This window comes from Onychostoma macrolepis, chromosome 02 (assembly GCF_012432095.1).
Source record: "Onychostoma macrolepis isolate SWU-2019 chromosome 02, ASM1243209v1, whole genome shotgun sequence".
Classification (NCBI taxonomy): domain Eukaryota; kingdom Metazoa; phylum Chordata; class Actinopteri; order Cypriniformes; family Cyprinidae; genus Onychostoma; species Onychostoma macrolepis.
Genome location: NC_081156.1, coordinates 7,743,521 through 7,764,185, shown reverse-complemented (window position 1 = coordinate 7,764,185; position 20,665 = coordinate 7,743,521). Strand labels below are relative to the sequence as shown.

General features: G+C 36.5%; 2 protein-coding genes across 3 annotated transcripts; one reads left to right on the top strand and one right to left on the bottom strand.

The window, feature by feature from the left end:
* Window positions 1–698: 698 nt before the first annotated feature.
* On the top strand, window positions 699–5,230 carry exosc4 (exosome component 4). Its single transcript, XM_058798292.1, has 3 exons — window positions 699–963; window positions 2,085–2,291; window positions 3,616–5,230. The coding sequence occupies exons 1-3, from the start codon at window positions 793–795 to the stop codon at window positions 3,973–3,975; spliced, it is 738 nt and encodes a 245-aa protein (XP_058654275.1). The 5' UTR covers window positions 699–792; the 3' UTR covers window positions 3,976–5,230.
* Window positions 5,231–8,518: 3,288 nt separating this feature from the next.
* Window positions 8,519–20,368, bottom strand: LOC131553540 (GTPase IMAP family member 8-like). Of its 2 annotated transcripts, XM_058798272.1 has the most exons (7): window positions 20,282–20,340; window positions 15,514–15,573; window positions 12,155–12,217; window positions 11,332–11,931; window positions 11,098–11,166; window positions 10,010–10,678; window positions 8,519–9,778 (listed from the first exon to the last, which is right to left on the bottom strand). In XM_058798272.1, exons 1-7 carry the CDS (start codon window positions 20,295–20,297, stop codon window positions 8,658–8,660), a joined length of 2,598 nt encoding a protein of 865 aa, XP_058654255.1. In that variant the 5' UTR covers window positions 20,298–20,340; the 3' UTR covers window positions 8,519–8,657. The 2 variants fall into 2 exon arrangements, with proteins under 2 accessions (XP_058654255.1, XP_058654263.1); XM_058798280.1 differs by lacking the exon at window positions 15,514–15,573 and having other exon boundaries at window positions 20,282–20,368.
* Between the last annotated feature and the right edge of the window lie 297 nt (window positions 20,369–20,665).

The following is a 20,665-nucleotide window of genomic DNA, read 5'->3' as shown; positions in this document are numbered from 1 at the left end:
TGGCTGAGATACAACTATTTGAAAATCTGGAATCTGAGGGTGCAAAAAAAATCTAAATATTGAGAAAATTGCCTTTAAAGTTGTCCAAATGAATTCTTAGCAATGCATATAACTAATCAAAAATTAAGTTTTGATACATTTACGGTAAGCAATTTACAAAATATCTCCATGGAACATGATCTTAACTTAATATCCTAATGATTTTTGGCATAAAAGAAAAATGGATAATTTTGACCCATACAATGTATTTTTGGCTATTGCTACAGATATACCCCAGCGACTTAAGACTGCTTTTGTGCTCCAGGGTCACATATTGGAAAATTAGGTGTACACAATTTGGTTTCAATTGTTACTGGTTTACTAACAAATCACAGGTGTAATCGTTGTTATTGGGCTTCTAATTTGGGGACTAAAAATGTGTAAAAATACACAATTTGTTTTTTAATAGGCTACTAAAATTTGATATGCATTGCATGGCTTGTTGTAATAAAAATAATATTGCAGACTAAAAAACAGCCATGGGCTTAAAAAGGAAGTTAGAAACGAGAAGTGTTTTTATTTGAATTTCCTATTTGAATTTATTTTTTTGTAGCCTAGTAGGCCTCTCCAGCTCAGCAGACAGCAGTGGTGCACCATCACCGACCGCCAAGAAATATCCCGAGAAGAAGACTTCAATACTAACCTGCCATAGTCCAGCAGGTGGAGGCATTTACACTCCGAGACTGAAATCAACAACAGAAGAAGATCAGTGAAGAAGCCAACGCGTGTGTTTTACTGAATGAGCAGTGCTCAATGGCGGGGCTCGAGTTGCTGTCGGATCAGGGATACCGACTCGATGGACGGAAAGCGTCCGAGCTGCGCAAGGTGCAGGCCCGCATGAGTGTGTTCGCGCAGGCGGACGGATCCGCGTATCTGGAGCAGGGCAACACTAAAGCGCTGGCCGTGGTGTATGGACCGCATGAGGTCAGGCCTTATATCAAAGCATCATGTCTGTCAGATTATCGGTATATATATCCAGTAATCATATATAACAATATATATATATATATATATATATATATATATATATATATATATATATATATATATATATATATATATAATAACAGGACCTGAAAAGCATTGTTTTAAACACAATTGTAAACTTTCCCGAAAGCTTCTCTGTCGTAACGCAGTAATTAATTAACAAACACACATCTTACCATCAGAGTGATGCATTCGAAAAAAAACCTAAAACTAAACAATTACATTTTCAACAATTACATCTGCTGAAAGCAGGTAAATTACAATGCTGTGCTCAAAAGGAGCCTAAAATGCAAAATTGGTAAAGATTCATTTTCAAAACCACAAACATAAAATAACGTTTGTTGTATACAATACTATTAAAAGTTTGTGTAAATGAAAATATTGAATACAATTAGAAAATGTTGACATTTTTAAATGCAGTTTTATTCATCATATATTTCTTTAGCTTGTAATGTGTTTTGTAAACTCATAATCTTGTTATTATACTGTTTGAATCTGGTATTTTCAATGGTTGCAATTCACTATTTGTCATTATGTGATTTGACATTATAATAACACTGAATTAGTTATGAATTATTGAAAATACACAACAATTAAAAAAAGAAAAATCTCTGTTATCCCTGCTTTTTAATTAAAAAAAAAAAAGTGAGATTTCAGTGTTCTTTTGAGCACAAAACTAGTAGTAAATATCCCCAGTTTCCATTTCAGAAATCTGGTCACCTTGCATATTGATAGATCAGGACTCAGGAGGACTGGTTATTAGTTATGATGGGAGAACTTTTTGAAGATTCGAGGGTTTTGTCAACATGCAAACTACTGCAACGAGATTCAAAGCTTTCGAACACACACCATCACGGTTATTAGGTTTACTATTTAGACATTTTTATAATTTCCTTTTACCAAACAGCTAGGATTTAAGTCTCGTTTTCAGTATTATCCATGACAATGTGTCAGCAGGTACTCCAAAACAAATTCTGCTCCAGACACCATTAAGAAACCTGTTGTTTGTGTCATTCATCTATACTGTCCTCACATTTGATCTCTCTGGCTCCCTGTAGACACGAGGCTCTCGCAGTAAATCTCTGCACGATCGTGCGGTCATTAACTGTCAGTACAGTATGGCCACGTTCAGCACGGCGGAGAGGAAGAGACGTCCACACGGAGACCGCAAGTCCAGCGAGATGAGCCTTCACCTCAAACAGACCTTTGAAGCTGCGGTGCTCACTGACCTCTACCCACGATCACAAATTGACATCTACGTAAAGGTAAGAGCACTAAATGTAATCTAGAAGTGCTAATTGTGTGTTAACCTGTAGTAACAAGTTATAAAAGTATTATATGTGACCCTGGACCACAAAACCAGTCTTAAGTGTCAATTTTTCTAAATGTTAGCAGAATAAATGAGCTTTCCATTGATGTATGGTTTGTTAGGATCTGACAATATTTGGCTGAGATACAACTATTTGAAAATCTGGAATCTGAGGGTGCAAAAAAATCTAAATATTGAGAAAATCACCTTTAAAGTTGTTCAAATGAAGTTCTTTGCAATGCATATTACTAATCAAAAATTAAGTTTTGATATATTTACAGTAAGAAATTTACAAAATATCTTCATGGAACATGATCTTTACGTAATATCCTAATTAAAATCCTAAAAATTGATAATTTTGACCCATACTATGTATTTTTGGCTATTGCTACAAATATACCCCAGGGACTTGAGACTGATTTTGTGCTCCAGGGTCACATTAAGATTTTTTTCTGCTTTCACTGACATGTTTTTTTTGTGTGCGAACATCAGTCCTGTAACTACCAAAAATTAATTCATTTTCAGGATTTTAACCCTTTTAATGTCAGTTTGTTTACATGATGCCACTGTTGTTGTTTTTTATGAAAAACACAATTTATTTATTTTTTTCCCATATGCTCAATGCCAAGCATTCTTGCGAGTTGTTATAGTCTTGGATATGTCAGTGATTAGAAACAACTTCAATTTAGATGCATTATCATTTCTTGTGCATTTTTCCTTAATGTCCTGAATCTAACTATTTTTGTACCTATTGTAAAATAGATTCTTAAAGGAAATGAGGGTGAAATATTAGAATTTCAATTTAAAAAATACACATTTGACAATTTGTGCTGTTTGCATTAATACAGCCAAAATAATAATATTAAAAAATGAAATTAAAAGACAAAAATGTTCATAAGGGACACAAGTCTTAATGCAGAAAAGTTTTTTCCTTCAACAACTGGTCCACTGTGGTTTCCACAAATGTATCCAGAACCTATTTTCAGAATCTTTATTGATTTATAATACCTTAATTCACCTCCCATTAACTACAGTAGCACTGCCCACAAAAAAATCCAAATTGGTTTATGTAGGTCTATATCCTAGAGTGTATTTTTGTTTGTTTGTTTAAAATGTGAATGCAATTGACCAATCAAACAGAATTTGTAAAAGATTACAAAGAAATTTCTTACAGTAGTTTTTAGCAGCTACGGTCTTTCCAGAGTCACTTAAAATTCAGATCATATCACATTTTATTGGCTATAATATCCACAATCCCTGTCTCTCGTCCTGTGCTGTAGATTCTGCAGGCAGACGGTGGGAACTACAGTGCTTGTGTGAATGCTGCGACTCTGGCTCTGGTGGACGCTGGCATTCCCATGCGTGACTATGTGTGCGCCTGCACTGCCGGTTTTGTGGAGGACACACCGCTGGCCGATCTGTGTCACGCAGAGGAGAGCGGAGGAGGAACGTCTCTGGCGCTGGCCCTGCTGCCCCGCAGCGGAAACATCGCCCTGCTGCAGATGGACGCCCGGCTCCACCAGGACCACTTGGACGCTTTAATAGAGGCAGCCATGACGGCGTGTAAAGGTCTCAGCAAAGTCCTGGACGGCGTTGTGCGTCAGCATCTGGAAGAGGTTTCAGTTCTGACCAGAGATTGAGAAGGAGAGCAGCTTTGATTGTAAAATGTCCTGTTAACTCCCTGAAACGGACTGCGTTATCATTGCAGAATGAAGCTTACGTTTGGCTGAAGTGACAGATTTGACTGATGAAACGGCATATATAATGTCTACAAAAAACTGTTTTGTAATAATAAAGATTTGAAAGAGTTTTCATAAAAAGGTTTATCATAATATTTTTCATATAAAAGCAGTTAACAACTATTTTTCCTTTTGTGTACCTCTGTACACTATCATTTTTGTTTCCCCGCTAATAATTATAAACATTTATTCCGCATCTATTTTGTACTGCCAGTATTTTATGTGCAACAAACATTGAATAAACACATCCTAAGTCAGGGTTTATCAAACCAGGGGGTTTCTGAGTTAATGAAAAGCTATTAATTAAATAATACAATTAAATATTTAATAAACACAATTATAAATAAATCATTTTAAAATCGAAGGTTGAAATGCTAAAGTCCCTTTAAGACGAGTCATTTCACTCGGCGACCATCTTTGAAACGTGTCTCTGGCATGCAAGAGCAGCTCCTATCTATTTGAATGGGGAAGCATCAAATTCTCCAAAACTGATCACCAAGCTTACGATTAAATTTAATATTTGAAATCTGACAACAACTTCCTCATAAATGTTGTTCCTAAAGGCCCCGATATACTTAAAAACGAAACGTAAGATCGAACTGATATGACTTCATTTTGAACAAAATCAGGCTGAAACGAAGTTCGTTTTGAGTTAGTTTCGGCAGTTCGAAACAGTTGACCAAAGCAAACTTTCTGGGGGAGTTCGTTTTGGCTCCTAAACACCTTTGAACTACCATTGGTCCATGAAGATTACGCAATCGGTGGGTGTGTTCTGGAACTCCACCTTCTTTGATGTGCGATTTATTTATTTATGATTTATTTTTTCCCGGTTCGCTTCTCATTCAACAAAGGTGAGGCAGGAGCACAACATCTCCAAGTCACTAGCAATAAGCCACATACCTTCTGTGTAGATATCAGAGAACAATTTAAAATATTGTATCAATGCATTCTATGGCACCTTTAAATGTTCAGAGAAAGCCTTCAATTCCTAGAAAGAAATTGCAACGAAGTTTGGTGTCGACGACCCGGAGTTATTCAAAAAGCGACATAGAGAAACATCAAATACAAGTTTTCCAAAGCCATGAAAAGTATGAAACGAAAGAAGATATAACATAGCAAGTACCAAATACATGTTTCAAATAAATGTTACACCATACTGCTGCTGCTGTTGTTGTTCTTTCAATAAGCGAATTTAAAAGGTAAACAATAAATGAAATGCCAAAAGAACATACAATAATAAACCTTTGTTTTTATCAAATCATGACACCACATAAAATATAAAAACGTGTAATAACTTATCCAGTTTAATAAAAGACATACACCATCATTGCATCGTTGTTGTGTTTAGGGTATACGCGCGAACATCGTGACATGTTTACATTAATCTACACCCTGCCTCCAGCAGCGCGGGGATGTTGGAATGTTCGAAAACAGTATACCATCTCTCAGCCATTTAGAACTTTTTTTTCCCCAAATGAAAACGAACTTCGTTTGAAGTATATCGGGGCCTTTATGGTCCAATAGCATTAAAGGGATCATTGGATGCAAAATTCACTTTTCAAGTTGTTTGAACATAAATGTGTGTTGGAAGTGTGTGTACACATCCATCTTATAATGATAAAAATCCACCCAGTGTTTTTTAAAATCCCCTTTTTCAAATCAGGCTGTTCTGAGATTCCTGTAGTTCTGCGCAGGCCCCTCCCACCATAGTTGATTGACAAGGCTGTCTTACCTTAGACCCGCCCTGAGTGAGCCGAGAGCTGTCCGCCATTGTGTCAACTCCGGTGCAGCGGAAGACAAGAATGTCTCTGATTAAGCTATTGAGGCGTTTAGTTGTTGCATGTAATAATGAATAAAGCAGTCAACATTAACTCCCGACATCTGAGCCGCTGAAGACGCAGAGGATTAACGTTACTTTTGCTTTGAAGTGAATGCGACGATCCCCGATCTGCCAAAATGCGTCTATGTTCGCGCAAATCATTGGTGATCCAGCCTCACCTACAGAAGTGAGTATAAGGGTTTTTATGAATCTTTGCAAATCGCCTTTCCTAATAATGTGCTAGTTAGCCAGTTTTGCGGATGGAGTTTACAGTATGCTCGTCACCCCAAGAATGAGAGGGGCGGGGTCAGCAGAGCTCATTAGCATTTAAAGCAACATGGACTAAAAAACGGCTTGCTGAAAACAGAGCTGATTTTGACTAGTCGTAATATAGTGACCGATATTAGTTTTCTGACAGCCGATGCCGATATCTTGGAATGCAGGGTGGCTGATGGCCAATATAAAGCAGATATAATTTTATTTATTTTAATTAATATAAGAAATTTGAAAATGGATTAAATAAATAAATGTAAAATAAACAATTATACTTTAGTTGACAGCATTTTTCACAAATAAATATTTAATAAAAATATAATTAAAAAGGAAATAAACACTGTAACCAACTCAGTATTCTGGGATGTTTGTGTGCATTGGGAATAATTTTTTTTTCAAAGAAAGCCAAGGTAACACTTATTTTACATACAGCACACCGTGAAAATGACATGAATCTGACAGTGGGCAAATGCATAAAGCGCAGCATAATTTTAAATCACAAGTTTATCGATCGCGTGTCTGCTCTCCTCCTGTCCGCATTCACAGACAGCCTCTGGGTGGAGCCTCCATTCCCCGGGCACCAGCCCGTCTCGACAGGATGCCTGCTCCCTGATTGAGGGATGTAGACTGCTCTGAGTGAGAGGAGCTTTCCCTGAGCCCACAGGAGGATCTGGTGCGCCAGCCTGTAAAGGGGGCACGAGCGCAGTCCCCTGTCGGTTGATGTCGAAGACCACCGATGTCTTGTCTGTGCGGACAAGCACATGATGTCCCCTTAGGTGTGGAAGGAAGTGTTTCAAAGCTCGAAACATGGCCAGCATCTCCAAGCAGTTTATAAATTCTCCTGACTTGCTTATGCAGACACACACACACACACACACACCATAGATGCAAATTTCTGGCGTAAGTAAATTTTTCATTTCAATTTTTAGTGTTAATTTAAAATTAGACAACAAATTCTACAGCTTGGAAGAGCCAGGATAATTTTTTATATAACTCCGATTGGATTAGTCTGAAATAAGAAAGTCATATATACAGTCCCTGGGATTCTTGTGGGTGAGTAAAACGTCGGCTAAATTTCATTATTGGGTGAACTAACCCTTTAAAGGGTCATGAACTGCCTTTTTTTCAACTGTTCTCTGAGGTCCACTTATAATGTTATCAAGATTTTTACATCAAAAAACATCATAATTTAGAAGTAATAAGCTATTTTCTGTCCTGTTATTAACCTCCCTCATCTGAACAGTGTTTGAACAGGCGTGGCAGATTGTAGACTCGGAAGCAAACGCCCACTGCTATGATTGGCTAGCTGTGTATGTGTGACAGTGTACATTTCTCATAAATGGACACTATTGTGATTTAGATCAAAACTGCATGAATAATACATATCATATGATCTGTAAGAAGAGACAAAGCAATAGTGATCACGTAATGAAAAGAGTTACTCACACTTGTGTGTGTTGCGAGTTTCTGCGTAGACCTGCGCATTCGCTTCTCTTGAAAACACTACATGCGTGAATCGGTGGGCGGGACTAAACACAGCGATGCCGCTCTTCTTCTGAGGATGCGGTGTTTATCCACACTATTACCACAAGCTGACGTTTTGGCAAATTGGCTTCAATATGAACTGTTTTTAGACTAACAAGGAAGTTTTGAGCTCTGAAACTTACAGGATGTTTTTATTGTACAATGACCTTTTATATGTCAAAAGATCAAGGGTATTTTGGTCAGTTCATGACTCCTTTAAAGAAGCTGTTGGACACACAAGATACTCACTGCAGCCTAAAGTTCTAACATTATTCATGTCAGGGCAGTATATCAGTATTACAGTAAAACACATTTGGACTCATACTTCTTCCTCAGCTCATCAACCTCTCTTTGATGCTCATCTTCCATTGCTTTCATTTTTTCACTCAGATTTTTCTCTTTTTGCTTTGAGAGTTCACTCAATACGCTGTACTCTTTTTGACTCTCATAGACCTGTCTTTCGTGCTTTAGCTTTAGCTGCTGCATCTCTAAATCATGCTTTAACATGAGAGCACAAAGTCTTTAGTATATTTCTCTCTGAATTCATTGAATTCCTCTGCTTGTTTTCTGGCCTCATCTTCATACTTTCTCTTCATTTCTTTTAATTTCTTTTCATATTCTTCCTCCATTTCTTTTCGTTCTTTCTCCTCCTGTTCTCGTCTGGCTTTATCTTCCCTCTTCCTCTTCTCCTCCTCCTCTTTACGCTCTCGTTCAAATGCTTCTTCAAGCCTTCTCAGTTTCTCTCTCTCCTCTTCCCTTCTCTTCTGCTCGTCTCTCACTCTTTTATCCCATTCCTCCTTCCATGATTTTTCCCATTCTTCTCTCTGTTTTCTCATCCCTATTTTACTGTTCTCATACTCTCGCTCTATTCTCTCTCTTTCTTTAAGCTCCTCCTCAATCCTCTCATTTTCCTTTTCTTCTCTTTTTCTTTTTTCTTGTTCAAATTCTTCAATCATTTTCTTTTCTTTCAGCACCCATTCACTCCTCTCCTCTTTAAGTTTTTCTGGTATTCTTCCTCATGTTCTCTCCTCAGTCTCTTTTTATGAAGTTCCTCCATTTCTCTCCTCTCTCTCTCATACTTCTCTCTATATTCCTGGTCTCTCTTCTGTTGTTCTTCTTCTAATCTTGTTCGTTTCTCTTCTATTGCTTGTAGTTTCCTTTTCCATAGTTCCTGTTTATCCTCCTCTTCTATTCTTCTTAGGTCTTCGGCTTCTTGTCTTTCTTTCTTCTCCTTCTCTTCTTGTTCATCTCTTCTCTTAAGTTCATTTCGCAAGAACTCTTCCTTGATTCTGAGTTCTTCCTCCTTTGCTTTCCTCTCTCTTTCCATTAACTCTCTTTGTTCTGCTATTCTTTTCTTCATCTCTGCCATCTCCATCTCGTGTTTGTCACATAAACGTTTGTTCTCTCTTTCCATCTCTTCTTTCTTTTTCTGTAATATTCTTTCCATTTCTAGTTTTATGGCAGCTTCTGCTTCCTCAAACATCTCATTGGTGTAACACCCTCCTCCATTCTTTTCAACCATACTGTTGATTTTTTCCAGCAAGTCAGTGATTTGTTTAGAATTGTCTGGTTTTGTATTGTCAATCACATGATATCTTCCTCCACAATCTCTAATCAGCTTCTTCATTTGTGAATCTGTATCTTCCAGACAGCTCTCAATTGTCTGATCTTGCAGCTGATCACCATGAGTGAATATTACGATGCTAAACATTCCAGCGTTCTTCCCAAAGGTTTCCTTGATCAGGTTCAGAGTTTCTTTTTCTTCAGCAGTGAATCTTCCAATTCTAAGCGCCAGCAAGAACACATGAGGTCCTGGAGAGAGGAGACCGATGCACTTCAGTATCTCTTGCTTTACATCATCTGTAGGGACTTGTGTGTCAAACAGACCCGGTGTATCAACAACAGTGACTGCATGTCCATTAACAAACCCCACTTCCTTCTGACAAGAGGATGTCACCGATTTAAAACTGGCTTGAGATTTAAATGCCTTTCTGTTGAGTATAGTGTTTCCTGTGGCACTTTTCCCATTTCCAGTTTTTCCAATAAGCACAATCCTCACACAGTTTGTGCTTAATCTCTCAGTCTCAGCTATGGTACAGAGAAGAGAAATAGAAACATATGCACATATTAAATATGACTTAAAAACATCCCCTTGCTGTCAAAAAAGTTGAATATAAAGAACATTAAATAATAAACATAAATGTAACAGTTTTCTGTTGAAAAGTCATGATAATCACATCATACTAATGGTTATCTAAATGTAAAAATATAATTCATATTTGAGTAAAACAATCCTTTAGATACTAAATGACGTCTTACCTTTTTGATTAATCTTTTTTAGCATTCTGATTTCTTTCTCCACTTCTTTAATTCTGGCCTCTAGTTGAATTCTGTTGTCCATCTGAGCTTGCAGATATATGGGAAATGAGTAGCAAGTAACTGCATAGCTCATCTGCAGCAGTTCTGAGACCTGTGTACTATCAGGTCTTTGTTTAACACTGAGTACGTAATATTTGTTCCCACATTTCTTCAGTAATGTCTGAATGTCTTTGTTTACATGTATGAATTCATCGACAATCTTGTCCTGTCTGTTCCCTTGATATATGAAGATGATCATCAGACAATTCCAGAACTTCCCATCAGCTGTGTCAAATATGTCACTCATTAATTTAAGTTCTCCTTTATCATCGTCAGTGAGAGGATCAACAGTAAGGACCAGGAGAAATGTGTTTATGTTAAATGAACATAAAGACAGAGCACGGTATGCCTCATGCAGCACATCCTTCTGAGACAGAGATGTTTTGTTTAGCTTCGGCATTTCAACCAGGGTGACCTTGTGTCCACATATCACACCATCTCTCTTGACACATGTATGATGGGTTTCAAATTCAGACACTTCTGCAGACTCTCTGAGGCCCAGTATTGTGTTCACTGCTAAAGTCTTCCCAGAACGGTTACTACCAAACATCACCAGATTGAGAACGGGCACTGAAACAAACAAGATCAGGGTCAGTTGTGTTATCATAAATATTAACATTTTAATTTCAAAGAAAGACAGTATTTAGGTCTTTCAGGAGTTTACATTGTTCAGTGAAAAACATCTATATCTCCAAAAAAGCACTTACATCCTGTATTAGAAAATCATCATAAAACTTATGACTTGTGGACTTTTATTTAAAAGATTTTATTTTATTTTTATATTTATTTAATTTTATTTAAAATACATCTCTCATCTACCATAATTATATTATTTACATTCGTAAAGCAAGTCATTATGTCTGCTTCTCCGGGAAGGAATGAGGCTTTTAAGTGAGTAAAGAAATTCTGGTTATTATGGTTCTATATAAGTTCTATTGCATGAGGGTCATGACTGAAGATTTGATACCATGAAAATAATAATCACTTACTTTCTTTGTTTCTTGTACTCTGAGATGATGTTTGCACAAATGATTGAATTTTGTGTTTAACGTCCGATGCTTGGAGACAACATACAATATCATTAAAATAACATTATTGTATACACATTCCTTAATTAGTTAAAAACATTAATATTGGATATGAGGCTAAATGAAAAACAAGTGACAGTAATTTGAAATTAATGTGGTGTAAATGTACAGAACTGTCTTATTTAAGTAACTTACAAAATCTGGCAAATTTCTCCACTTTTTTCTTTGATGGCATCTCTGGTGGTGATTCATATATTTCCAAGCTGAGATAATTCCATTCATTCTCCTTCACCAAGTTCTTGATTTTTTCAAATAGGTCAGTGTCTAAACTGTGTTGATCTGTCAATATTTTGTGGCATTTTTCTTTAAATAAATCTGTCAGTTTTTTCTCTTTAGCAATACTGATTTTTTTCTCTCCCTCCATCACCAGTACCAAAGTATAATTCATTGTGTGCTCTGACCAGGAGTTCATGGTGTTACTCATATACTTGATCTTCTCTTTGGAAGTATCTGGTTGTAGAATTAGTAGAAGTACATGTGGACCTGGAGCAGACATTGCCTCACAATCTGTTAGTGCCCGAGTAACTTCATCTGCAGGAACATCTCTGTTAAACAGATTTGGTGTGATGACCACAGATATGCTTTGATCCTCAATCTGTCCTCTGCCTGGTTTAGCACACTGATGGAGTGAGAGAGGAGCTTCTGTTTCAAATTCATTTCTTCCCAAGAGCAAGTTTCCCACTGAACTCTTATCAGCCCAGTCTTCTCCCAACAACCAAATCCTTAATTCAGATACTGAAAATAAATAAATAAATAAAATGGTAGTATCAGTGTTTTATGACAGATCAAGCTGTAATGAATTTGTTGTTGTTGTAAATATCTAGTAATACAATCATGTGAACAAGGTTTAGTGAAATTTGTAGTAAAATTCTGTGAAATGTTTTACATTCTGTACAGCCATGCATCTATTATTATTCAGCGACAAAACAACTGCAAAATGTGTGTGTGTTACACTTACTGTTTGGAGGAGGAGTCATGCTGCCTCTTCTCTCTGATATCTTCATTTCCATACTAGATGGGGCTGTTGATTATTTACAAAAACTTGTTAAATCTAAAACACAGTATGTTGTGGCTGAATTACTTGACAATGCACAAACATTTGTTTAGCCTAATAATTTCAAAATTATTCAAAAGTGCCCCTCTCAGACAATTAGCAATGATATTGTGGTCAATAAAACAAAATGCATTTGAATTATAATTAACATGACAATGTGTACAAAACTAATCGCTAATCGCTCAAAAGTTGGAAAATTCCTGTTTATTTTTTACATATCTGTCAATCTGAGGCGTCGCTATGGTTTGGGTGCGTTTTCCTTGATCGACTGATATTCTACAGTCTGTTCGGAAACTTAAAAATAAACCAAACAATTGGACAATAATGTGAAGTGGAGCGGTCATAAATCGGTTGAAAATGACAAGGGACAGAAAAGCTTACATTTGTGGAGCAATCTGGATCTGCGGTTTGTCTCATTTTATAAATCAAATTGCATCGCTGAGAAAATGGATGCTAAATGATTACAAAAGCACTGCACAAAACCGCAGTTTTGCACCAAAAGTCACAATAATGGTAAGCAGTATTCAATGAACTTATATTTATGTATTGATAGGCCTACACCGTTTACTATTTTAATGAAACTGTCATAGTTAATAAAGCCCAAGTGCCACCTACAGGCCTATTATGTGAAGTGTAGGCGGGAGAAATGGTGACGTGAAAGGACTTTATTATATTACCATTTTTGATTAAGAAAGTGTCTTCTATGCTCATCAATTCTGTATTTATTTTGATCAAAAAACTAATATTGTGAAATATTATTACAATTTAAAAGAATGTTTTTCTATTTTAATATACTTTAAAATATCATTTATTTCTGTGATTCAAAGCTGAATTTTCAGCATCATTACTCCAGTCTTCAGTGCATGATGCTTCAGAAATCATTCTAATATGCTGATTTATTATCAATGTTGGAAACCGTTGTACTGCTTATTTGTTTTTGTTTTTTGGGGGGTTCGTTGATAAATAAAAAGTTAAAAAGAACAGCATTTATTCAAAATAGAGATAAACAATTTAAATCTTTACCATCAATTTTTCTATCAATTTAACAAATCCTTGCTGAATAAAAATTAATTTATTTCAGAAAAATAAATAAAAATAAAATAAATACTGACCTCAAGCTTTTGAATGGTAGTGTGTATTTTTACAAAATGTATATTGTTTTAAATAAATGCAGTTAATGCTTATTTTTTTTTACTTTTTATTCATCAAAGAATCCTGAAAAAAGTATCATGTTTCCAGCATTGATAATAAATCAGCACTACATAAAATGTATTTTAAAGTATATTTCAATTTTGATCAAATAAATGCAGGATTGATTACCATGAGTGACTTCTTGCAAAAATATAAAATAGTAATGTATCCAAACTTTTGACCTATATACAGTATCTCACAGAAGTGAGTACACCCCTCACATTTTTGTAAATATTTTGTTATATCTTTTCATGTGACAACACTGAAGAAATGACGCTTTGCTACAATGTAAAGTAGTGAGTGTACAGCTTGTATAACAGTGTAAATTTGCTGTCCCCTCAAAATAACTCAACACGCAGCCATTAATGTCTAAACCGCTGGCCACAAAAGTGAGTACACCTCTAAGTGAAAATGTCCAAATTGGGCCCAAAGTGTCAATATTTTGTGTGGCCACAATTATTTTCCAGCACTGCCTTAAGCCTCTTGGGCATGGAGTTCACCAGAGCTTCACGGGTTGCCACTGGAGTCCTCTTCCACTCCTCGACATCACAGAGCTGGTGGATGTTAGAGACCTTGCGCTCCTCCACCTTCCGTTTGAGGATGCCCCACAGATGCTCAATAGGTGTAGGTCTGGAGACATGCTTGGCCAGTCCATCACCTTTACCCTCAGCTTCTTTAGCAAGGCAGTGGTCGTCTTGGAGGTGTGTTTGGGGTCGTTATCATGCTGGAATACTGCCCTGCAACCCAGTCTCTGCTTCAGTATGTCATAGTACATGTTGGCATTCATGGTTCCCTCAGTGAACTGTAGCTCCCCAGTGCTGGCAGCACTCATGCAGCCCAGACCATGACACTCCCACCACCATGCTTGACTGTAGGCAAGACACACTTGTCTTTGCACTCCTCACCTGGTTGCCGCCACACACGCTTGACACCATCTGAACCAAATAAGTTTATCTTGGTCTCATCAGACCACAGGACATAGTTCCAGTAATCAATGTCCTTAGTCTGCTTGTCTTCAGCAAACTGTTTGCGGGCTTTCTTGTGCATCATCTTTAGAAGAGGCTTCCTTCTGGGACGACAGCCATGCAGACCAATTTGATGCAGTGTGTGGCGTATGGTCTGAGCACTGACAGGCTGACCCCCCCACCCCTTCAACCTCTGCAGCAATGCTGGCAGCACTCATACGTCTATTTCCCAAACACAACCTCTGGATATGACGCTGAGCACGTGCACTCAACTTCTTTGGTCGACCATGGCGAGGCCTGTTCTGAGTGGAACCTGTCCTGTTAAACCACTGTATGGTTTTGGCCACCGTGCTGCAGCTCAGTTTCAGGGTCTTGGCAATCTTCTTATAGCCTACGCCATCTTTATGTAGAGCAACAATTATTTTTTTTCAGATCCTCAGAGAGTTCTTTGCCATGAGGTACCTTGTTGAACTTCCAGAAACCAGTATGAGAGAGTGAGAGCGATAACACCAAATTTAACACACCTGCTCCCCATTCACACCTGAGACCTTGTAACACTAACGAGTCACATGACACCGGGGAGAGAAAATGGCTAATTGGGCCCAATTTGGACATTTTCACTCACTTTTGTGGCCAAGCGGTTTTGACATTAATGGTTGTGTGTTGAGTTATTTTGAGGGGACAGCAAATTTACACTGTTATACAAGCTGTACACTCACTACTTTACATTGTAGCAAAGTGTCATTTCTTCAGTGTTGTCATATTTACAAAAATGTGAGGGGTGTACTCACTTCTGTGAGATACTGTATGTATCATACATATATATATATATATATATATATATATATATATATATATATATATATGTGTGTGTGTGTGTGTGTGTGTGTGTGTGTGTGTGTGTGTGACCCGTTCTGGCGAAATGAGTCGGAAGTCGCACGATCTAATTTTGAGCTAAAGGCAAGAAGTGAAAAATGTCAGTTTTGGTCGATTTTGAGGTTTTCAAAAAAATAAGTTCATTAAGCCCTCTTCTAGCGATCACAATGCTCCAAATAGTAATTAAACATCTAAAATGATCTTTATTTGTACGTTTTCTGAGAGGAGTACCTTTTTCTCTGCGCACTTCTGGACGACGGCTGCTGCTTCTCCTCACCAAAAGTTGTAAGTCTATTGTTGCAAAGCGCAGAATTTCAGCTGTTAATATTCATATCAAATTCTCAATGACATGAGTCCAAACCAGTGAAATATGATTTTCAAACCCATGCTGATGACGATCGTGCTGACTGACATTTGCAAAGCATAAGTGCATAAAACGCGCCTTTCCGCGAGCGCCCGATCTCCCTTATAAAGTACATTATTGCGAAATATGTATTGGCGAGATTCACATCATAATCTGTTATGACTGACATGAACGTTTAGTTAATAGTTGGGGGGAAATCTGATGTGTAACATTATATTTGATCCATATATTATAGTAGGTCTTAATATAGATATGTCTCAATGTTAAAAGAAAAGACGGAATCACTCGCTGCTCTTGATTAAATACTGTTTATTTGCATCTCTTGTTTTTAATAACAAAGATAAAATAAAAATAGCTATATTGTGATTAAAATTATAGTAATTATTATTAAGAAAAGAATTGGAGGAAAATATGCAACGTTGCTTGGTGATTCTGCTTTGGAATCTTTAACTCGATTTTTCTCAAAATCAGATCTGCTGCCTCTATTGCCTTCAAACGGCTGTATCTCAGTCATTTTTTATCCGATTCCAACAAGTCATATATCATTTTGAAGGTATAAAAATAACCCATTTTTGAAAATTTGCGCATTCTGACTCATTTTGCCAGCACCGGTCACATACATACACACACACACACACACACACACGTGGTCAGAATTTGATCAAAGAAGGCTGTGAAAATAAATGTGCATTGTTAATCCTTTTTATTTTTATTTTTATTTTTTTTAAATCACAAAAAAGTAAGCTTTCATTTGGATAATAAGAATTTAAAATGGGGGGAAATATCATTATGAAATGTTTTTTTCTCAAATACATGTTGGACACAATTACTGGTACCCCTAGAAATTCTTATGAGTAAAATATATCTGAAATATATTCCCATTCATATTCACAATTTTGAGCACTCCAGGGTGATTATGAACATGAAATTATCCAGCCATGGCTTCCTGTTTCACAGAAATATAAACAGGAGGGAAAACAAAGCCCAAATTCCCTTAATCATCCATCACAATGAGAAAAACCAAAGAATATATTTATGATGTGCAGCAAAAGATAACTGAGCTTCACAAATTAGTGAAGTGGCTTTAAGAAAAGAGCTAGAGCAGTGAAAATTCCCATTTCCACCATCAGGGCAATAATTAAGAATTTTCAATCAACATAAAATGTTAGGAAACTGCCTGGAAGAGGACGTGTGTCTATATCGTCCTAATGCACGGTGAGAAGGAGAGTTTGAGCAGCTAAAGACTTTCTAAGAACCACAGCTGGAGAATTGAAGAATATAGTCTCAGGGTCAGAAAACTGTATAAAAAAAATAAAATAAAATAAAAAAAATTGTCAAACAGCAGCTACATCAGCACATGTTGTTTGGGAGGGTTTCAAGAAAAATTCTCCTCGCTCATCTAAAAACAAACTCCAGCATATTCAATTATCAGACACGACTGGAACTTCAAATGGGACTGGCTTCTATGGTCAGATGAAACTAAAAAATGAGCTTTTTAGCAGCAGACACTCAAGATGGGTTTGGTGAACACAGGGATAAAAAGTACTCCACGTGTACAATGAAATATACTGCTGTATTTTTGATGTTGTGGGTCTATATTTCTGCTGGAGGTCCTGGACATCTTGTTTAGACACATGGCATCACTGATTCTATCAAATACCAACAGATAAAAAATCAAAAAGTGACTGACTCTGTTAGAAATCTTATAATGGGCCATGTTTGGATCTTCCAACCGTACAATAATCCAAACATAAACCTCAAAAACAACACAAAAATGGGTCACTGAGCACAAAACCAAGCTTCTGCTGGCCATTCCAGTCCTCTGACCTGAACCCTGTAGAACATGAGTGAACTGAAGAGAAGAAGCAGCGACATGGAGCTGGGAATCTAAAGGGTCTGGAGTGATTCTGGATGAAGGAATGGTCTCTGATCTCTTGTCAGGTGTTCTCTGACCTCATCAGGCATTATAGGAGAAAACTCCTATACTATTTTGGCAAATGGAGGTTTCAAAAAGTAATGAATAAAAGGGTGCCGTTAATTGTGTCCAATGTGTATTAGAGAAAAACATTTATTTCATAATGATATTTCCCCCAATTTTAAATTCTTATTCTTCAATGAAAGGTTAGATTTTTGTGATTTTTTTTAAATAATAGATCAAAAGGATTAACAATGCAGATTAATTTTCACAGCCTTCTTTGATCATAATTTACCAAGGGTACCAACAATTCTGACCACGTGTGTATATATATTTTTCTTTACATTTCCCCCATTTTACATTTGAGCCCCTGCCCCTGAGGAACTCTCTACATATCCCTGAATGTGAATTTAAACAAAAAGTTGAAGACAAATGATCAATATTAAGGAAGTGACACGTTTAGATTTAGGTTTAAAGTAATACAAAAATAATGCTAAAAATTCTCCTTTTAATGCTGCTGGTAAATTTGCAAACACACTAGGTTAAAGTAAAAAAAAAATCACATTTCAAGGAAGCTGGGATAGAATTATTTGACAATGTGATCACATTTATATCAGGTAGAATTTTAGTTATTGTAAGTAAAGCATTGGGGCTTTAAATAAGCAGTTTGACAAAGATACGCAATAGGCCTATAAGGAAGTGTCATGTTGTTTTGATATAGCTTGCTTTTAGACTGAACGAACTCCACAAGAAATACTGTAAACTGTAACATCAAATGTTAGTCTATTGAAATAAGACTAATGGTTAGTCTTATTTCTATCATCTCATTAACCAGTGGTAAGGAGAAAAGATCTAAAATTAACTTGTGGTTACAGTGAATTTTGTAAATGTTGTTCATGAAACCTAAAACCTCAAACTGGGCTGCCAACTTCAGTTCAGCCTCGAGTGAGAATTATTCAGGAATAATTAACAAGCTTGCAATTAAGTACATTATTTTTTTAAACTTCTAAACTAAATTATACAGGGAGAACCCTATTGTTAAGGTTAAAGTAATTAATTTGTATTTAAGTTCATATTAGACCATTTTTTATAATAACACCCTACTGAAAAAAAAAAATTAAATAAAATAAATAAAAAACAGCTACAACCAGCCTAAGCTGGTTGCCTGGTCTTAGCTGGTTTAAGCTGGAAGTAGCTGGTTTTAGCTGGTCTCTCAGCCTGGCCAAGCTGGTCAAACTGGTTTTAGCTGGTTGTTCCAGCTGGTCTCCCAGCCTGACGAGCTAAGGAAGTGGCCAAATTCCCTCTAAAACCAGCCTGATGACCAGCCTAGACCAGGCTGGACCATCTAAAACCAACCAACCAGCTTAGGCTGGTTTTAACCATTTTTTTTTTCAGCAGGGCAGGCCATATCTATATATCTATCTATTTTATTAACAATAAAAACAAATTGTAAATAAATAATAAATTTTATTTTTGCAAGATTTTTCTCACTATGGACACGGATTTTCTGCTGTTATGTGACCATGCATTCTAGCTGCTGTCTTTCCGCGGTCGAAACATTAACCCATTTAATCCCAAATTTTTCCCAGACATGAAAATATCCAAATTATGTCCCTATGAAATAATCACTAATCATGTTTTATGGTCGGTCACAGTTGTTACCAGTGGGATATGGTGCATGAGTACTGAAATCACATATTTCTGCAGTCATAAAAATAGTTATATATCTTAGCCCAGCTATTTTAAACTGTTTTATCACATTCTAGGGTTACTATTATGCATTAAAAAAAAAAACTTACACATTGATAGGAACACTGAGATAAAAAAAACAAAACAATTCAACCATCAACACATTTCAAAACTGTTACTTCTTTGTAAAATATAACATTACATTTTTATATTAGTGCTGCCAGTATTACAACATCAATATTGTAAATTGAATTTTTTATTTAGTGCAATATTTTGTAATTGCAACATTGTATTGCAATTTTCACCAACAACTGCAATTGGATTTGTATTGTATACCTAAGTTCACTGTTATCCCACCGGTCACTATTGTGACCATCAACATGTTTACTCATTCTATGAAAGCATGTAAACATGTTTTACTCAACAAAACTGAATATATGTGAATTCATATATTAATACTAAACAACTTAAAGATAATGTGTACCAAAATTATTTGTCATATCTTTGTTAACATACTTTACTAGCCTTTTGTTTTGGAGCTTTGATGCAGTTATCATCTTCTCAAGGTGCAAACAGGAAATAAACTGCTCTGGTCATGTGACAATTTGCACTAATCATGTGAAACTGCACATATTTAATTGAGACCCTTTATTGTTTCTATATTTGCAGGAAGTGCACTAAAACATCAGTCAGTAAAGGTTTTTAGAGCTTTATAAATGAAAACCTTTTTACAGTCACTTGTGGGATTAAATGGGTTAATTGGACAATTATGAGATGAGACACTATACATTCAATAAGTCATAGTATATCTTTTAACATGGATCGGATGTTTATTTAATGTTTATTTCATGCTATTTAGAAAGCACTCCTGCTTCGCTTGAACTAAAAAAAGAGCTCCAAAACTGTATTTATCATTTGAATTTTCTTAATAAAACTTAATAAAAGCTCTGCAATGTTTTTGGACACCACTCTAGCTCCACCACATAGGCCTACGTAACATTTAAAATTAATATACAATGAATCATACTCACCTTCTTGAGACGCCATTTGAAAAACTGCGGCTCTCAAACAAAAGCGAAAGTGTGGCGCACTTCTGTTAAATGCAGAACAGAAGTGGCGAAGCGGGGGGTGGCTCCTGGAAAAGTTTCTGGCTGCAGCCAGAGCTGTTGCGCAGACCGATCGGTGTATGACATCAACGTACCGCGAGAGCTATAAGAGAATGGACGTCTCCAGGGGCGTAGCCCATACGGAAATGTAATATATGACATATACATGGCCGGTGCACAAACATTTTGAGGGGCAGTGGCCCAAACCAAAAAAAGGGGCACTAAGGGGGTGGGTGCTTGTTAATACAAATTATCCAGTTGTTATAAATATACACTACCAGTCAAGTTTTTAAACAGTAAGATTTTTAA

Excerpts from the sequence above, each read along its gene's own strand:
- exosc4 (XM_058798292.1), top strand. The coding sequence starts at position 793 with ATGGCGGGGCTCGAGTTGCTGTCGGATCAGGGATACCGACTCGATGGA. Across the intron at positions 964-2,084 it reads TGGTGTATGGACCGCATGAG|ACACGAGGCTCTCGCAGTAA; the intron begins GTCAGGCCTTAT and ends GGCTCCCTGTAG. Across the intron at positions 2,292-3,615 it reads AAATTGACATCTACGTAAAG|ATTCTGCAGGCAGACGGTGG; the intron begins GTAAGAGCACTA and ends CCTGTGCTGTAG.
- LOC131553540 (XM_058798272.1), bottom strand. Across the intron at positions 11,167-11,331 it reads GGAGAAATTTGCCAGATTTT|CATCGGACGTTAAACACAAA; the intron begins GTAAGTTACTTA and ends GTTGTCTCCAAG. Across the intron at positions 10,679-11,097 it reads GAGTACAAGAAACAAAGAAA|TGCCCGTTCTCAATCTGGTG; the intron begins GTAAGTGATTAT and ends TGTTTGTTTCAG.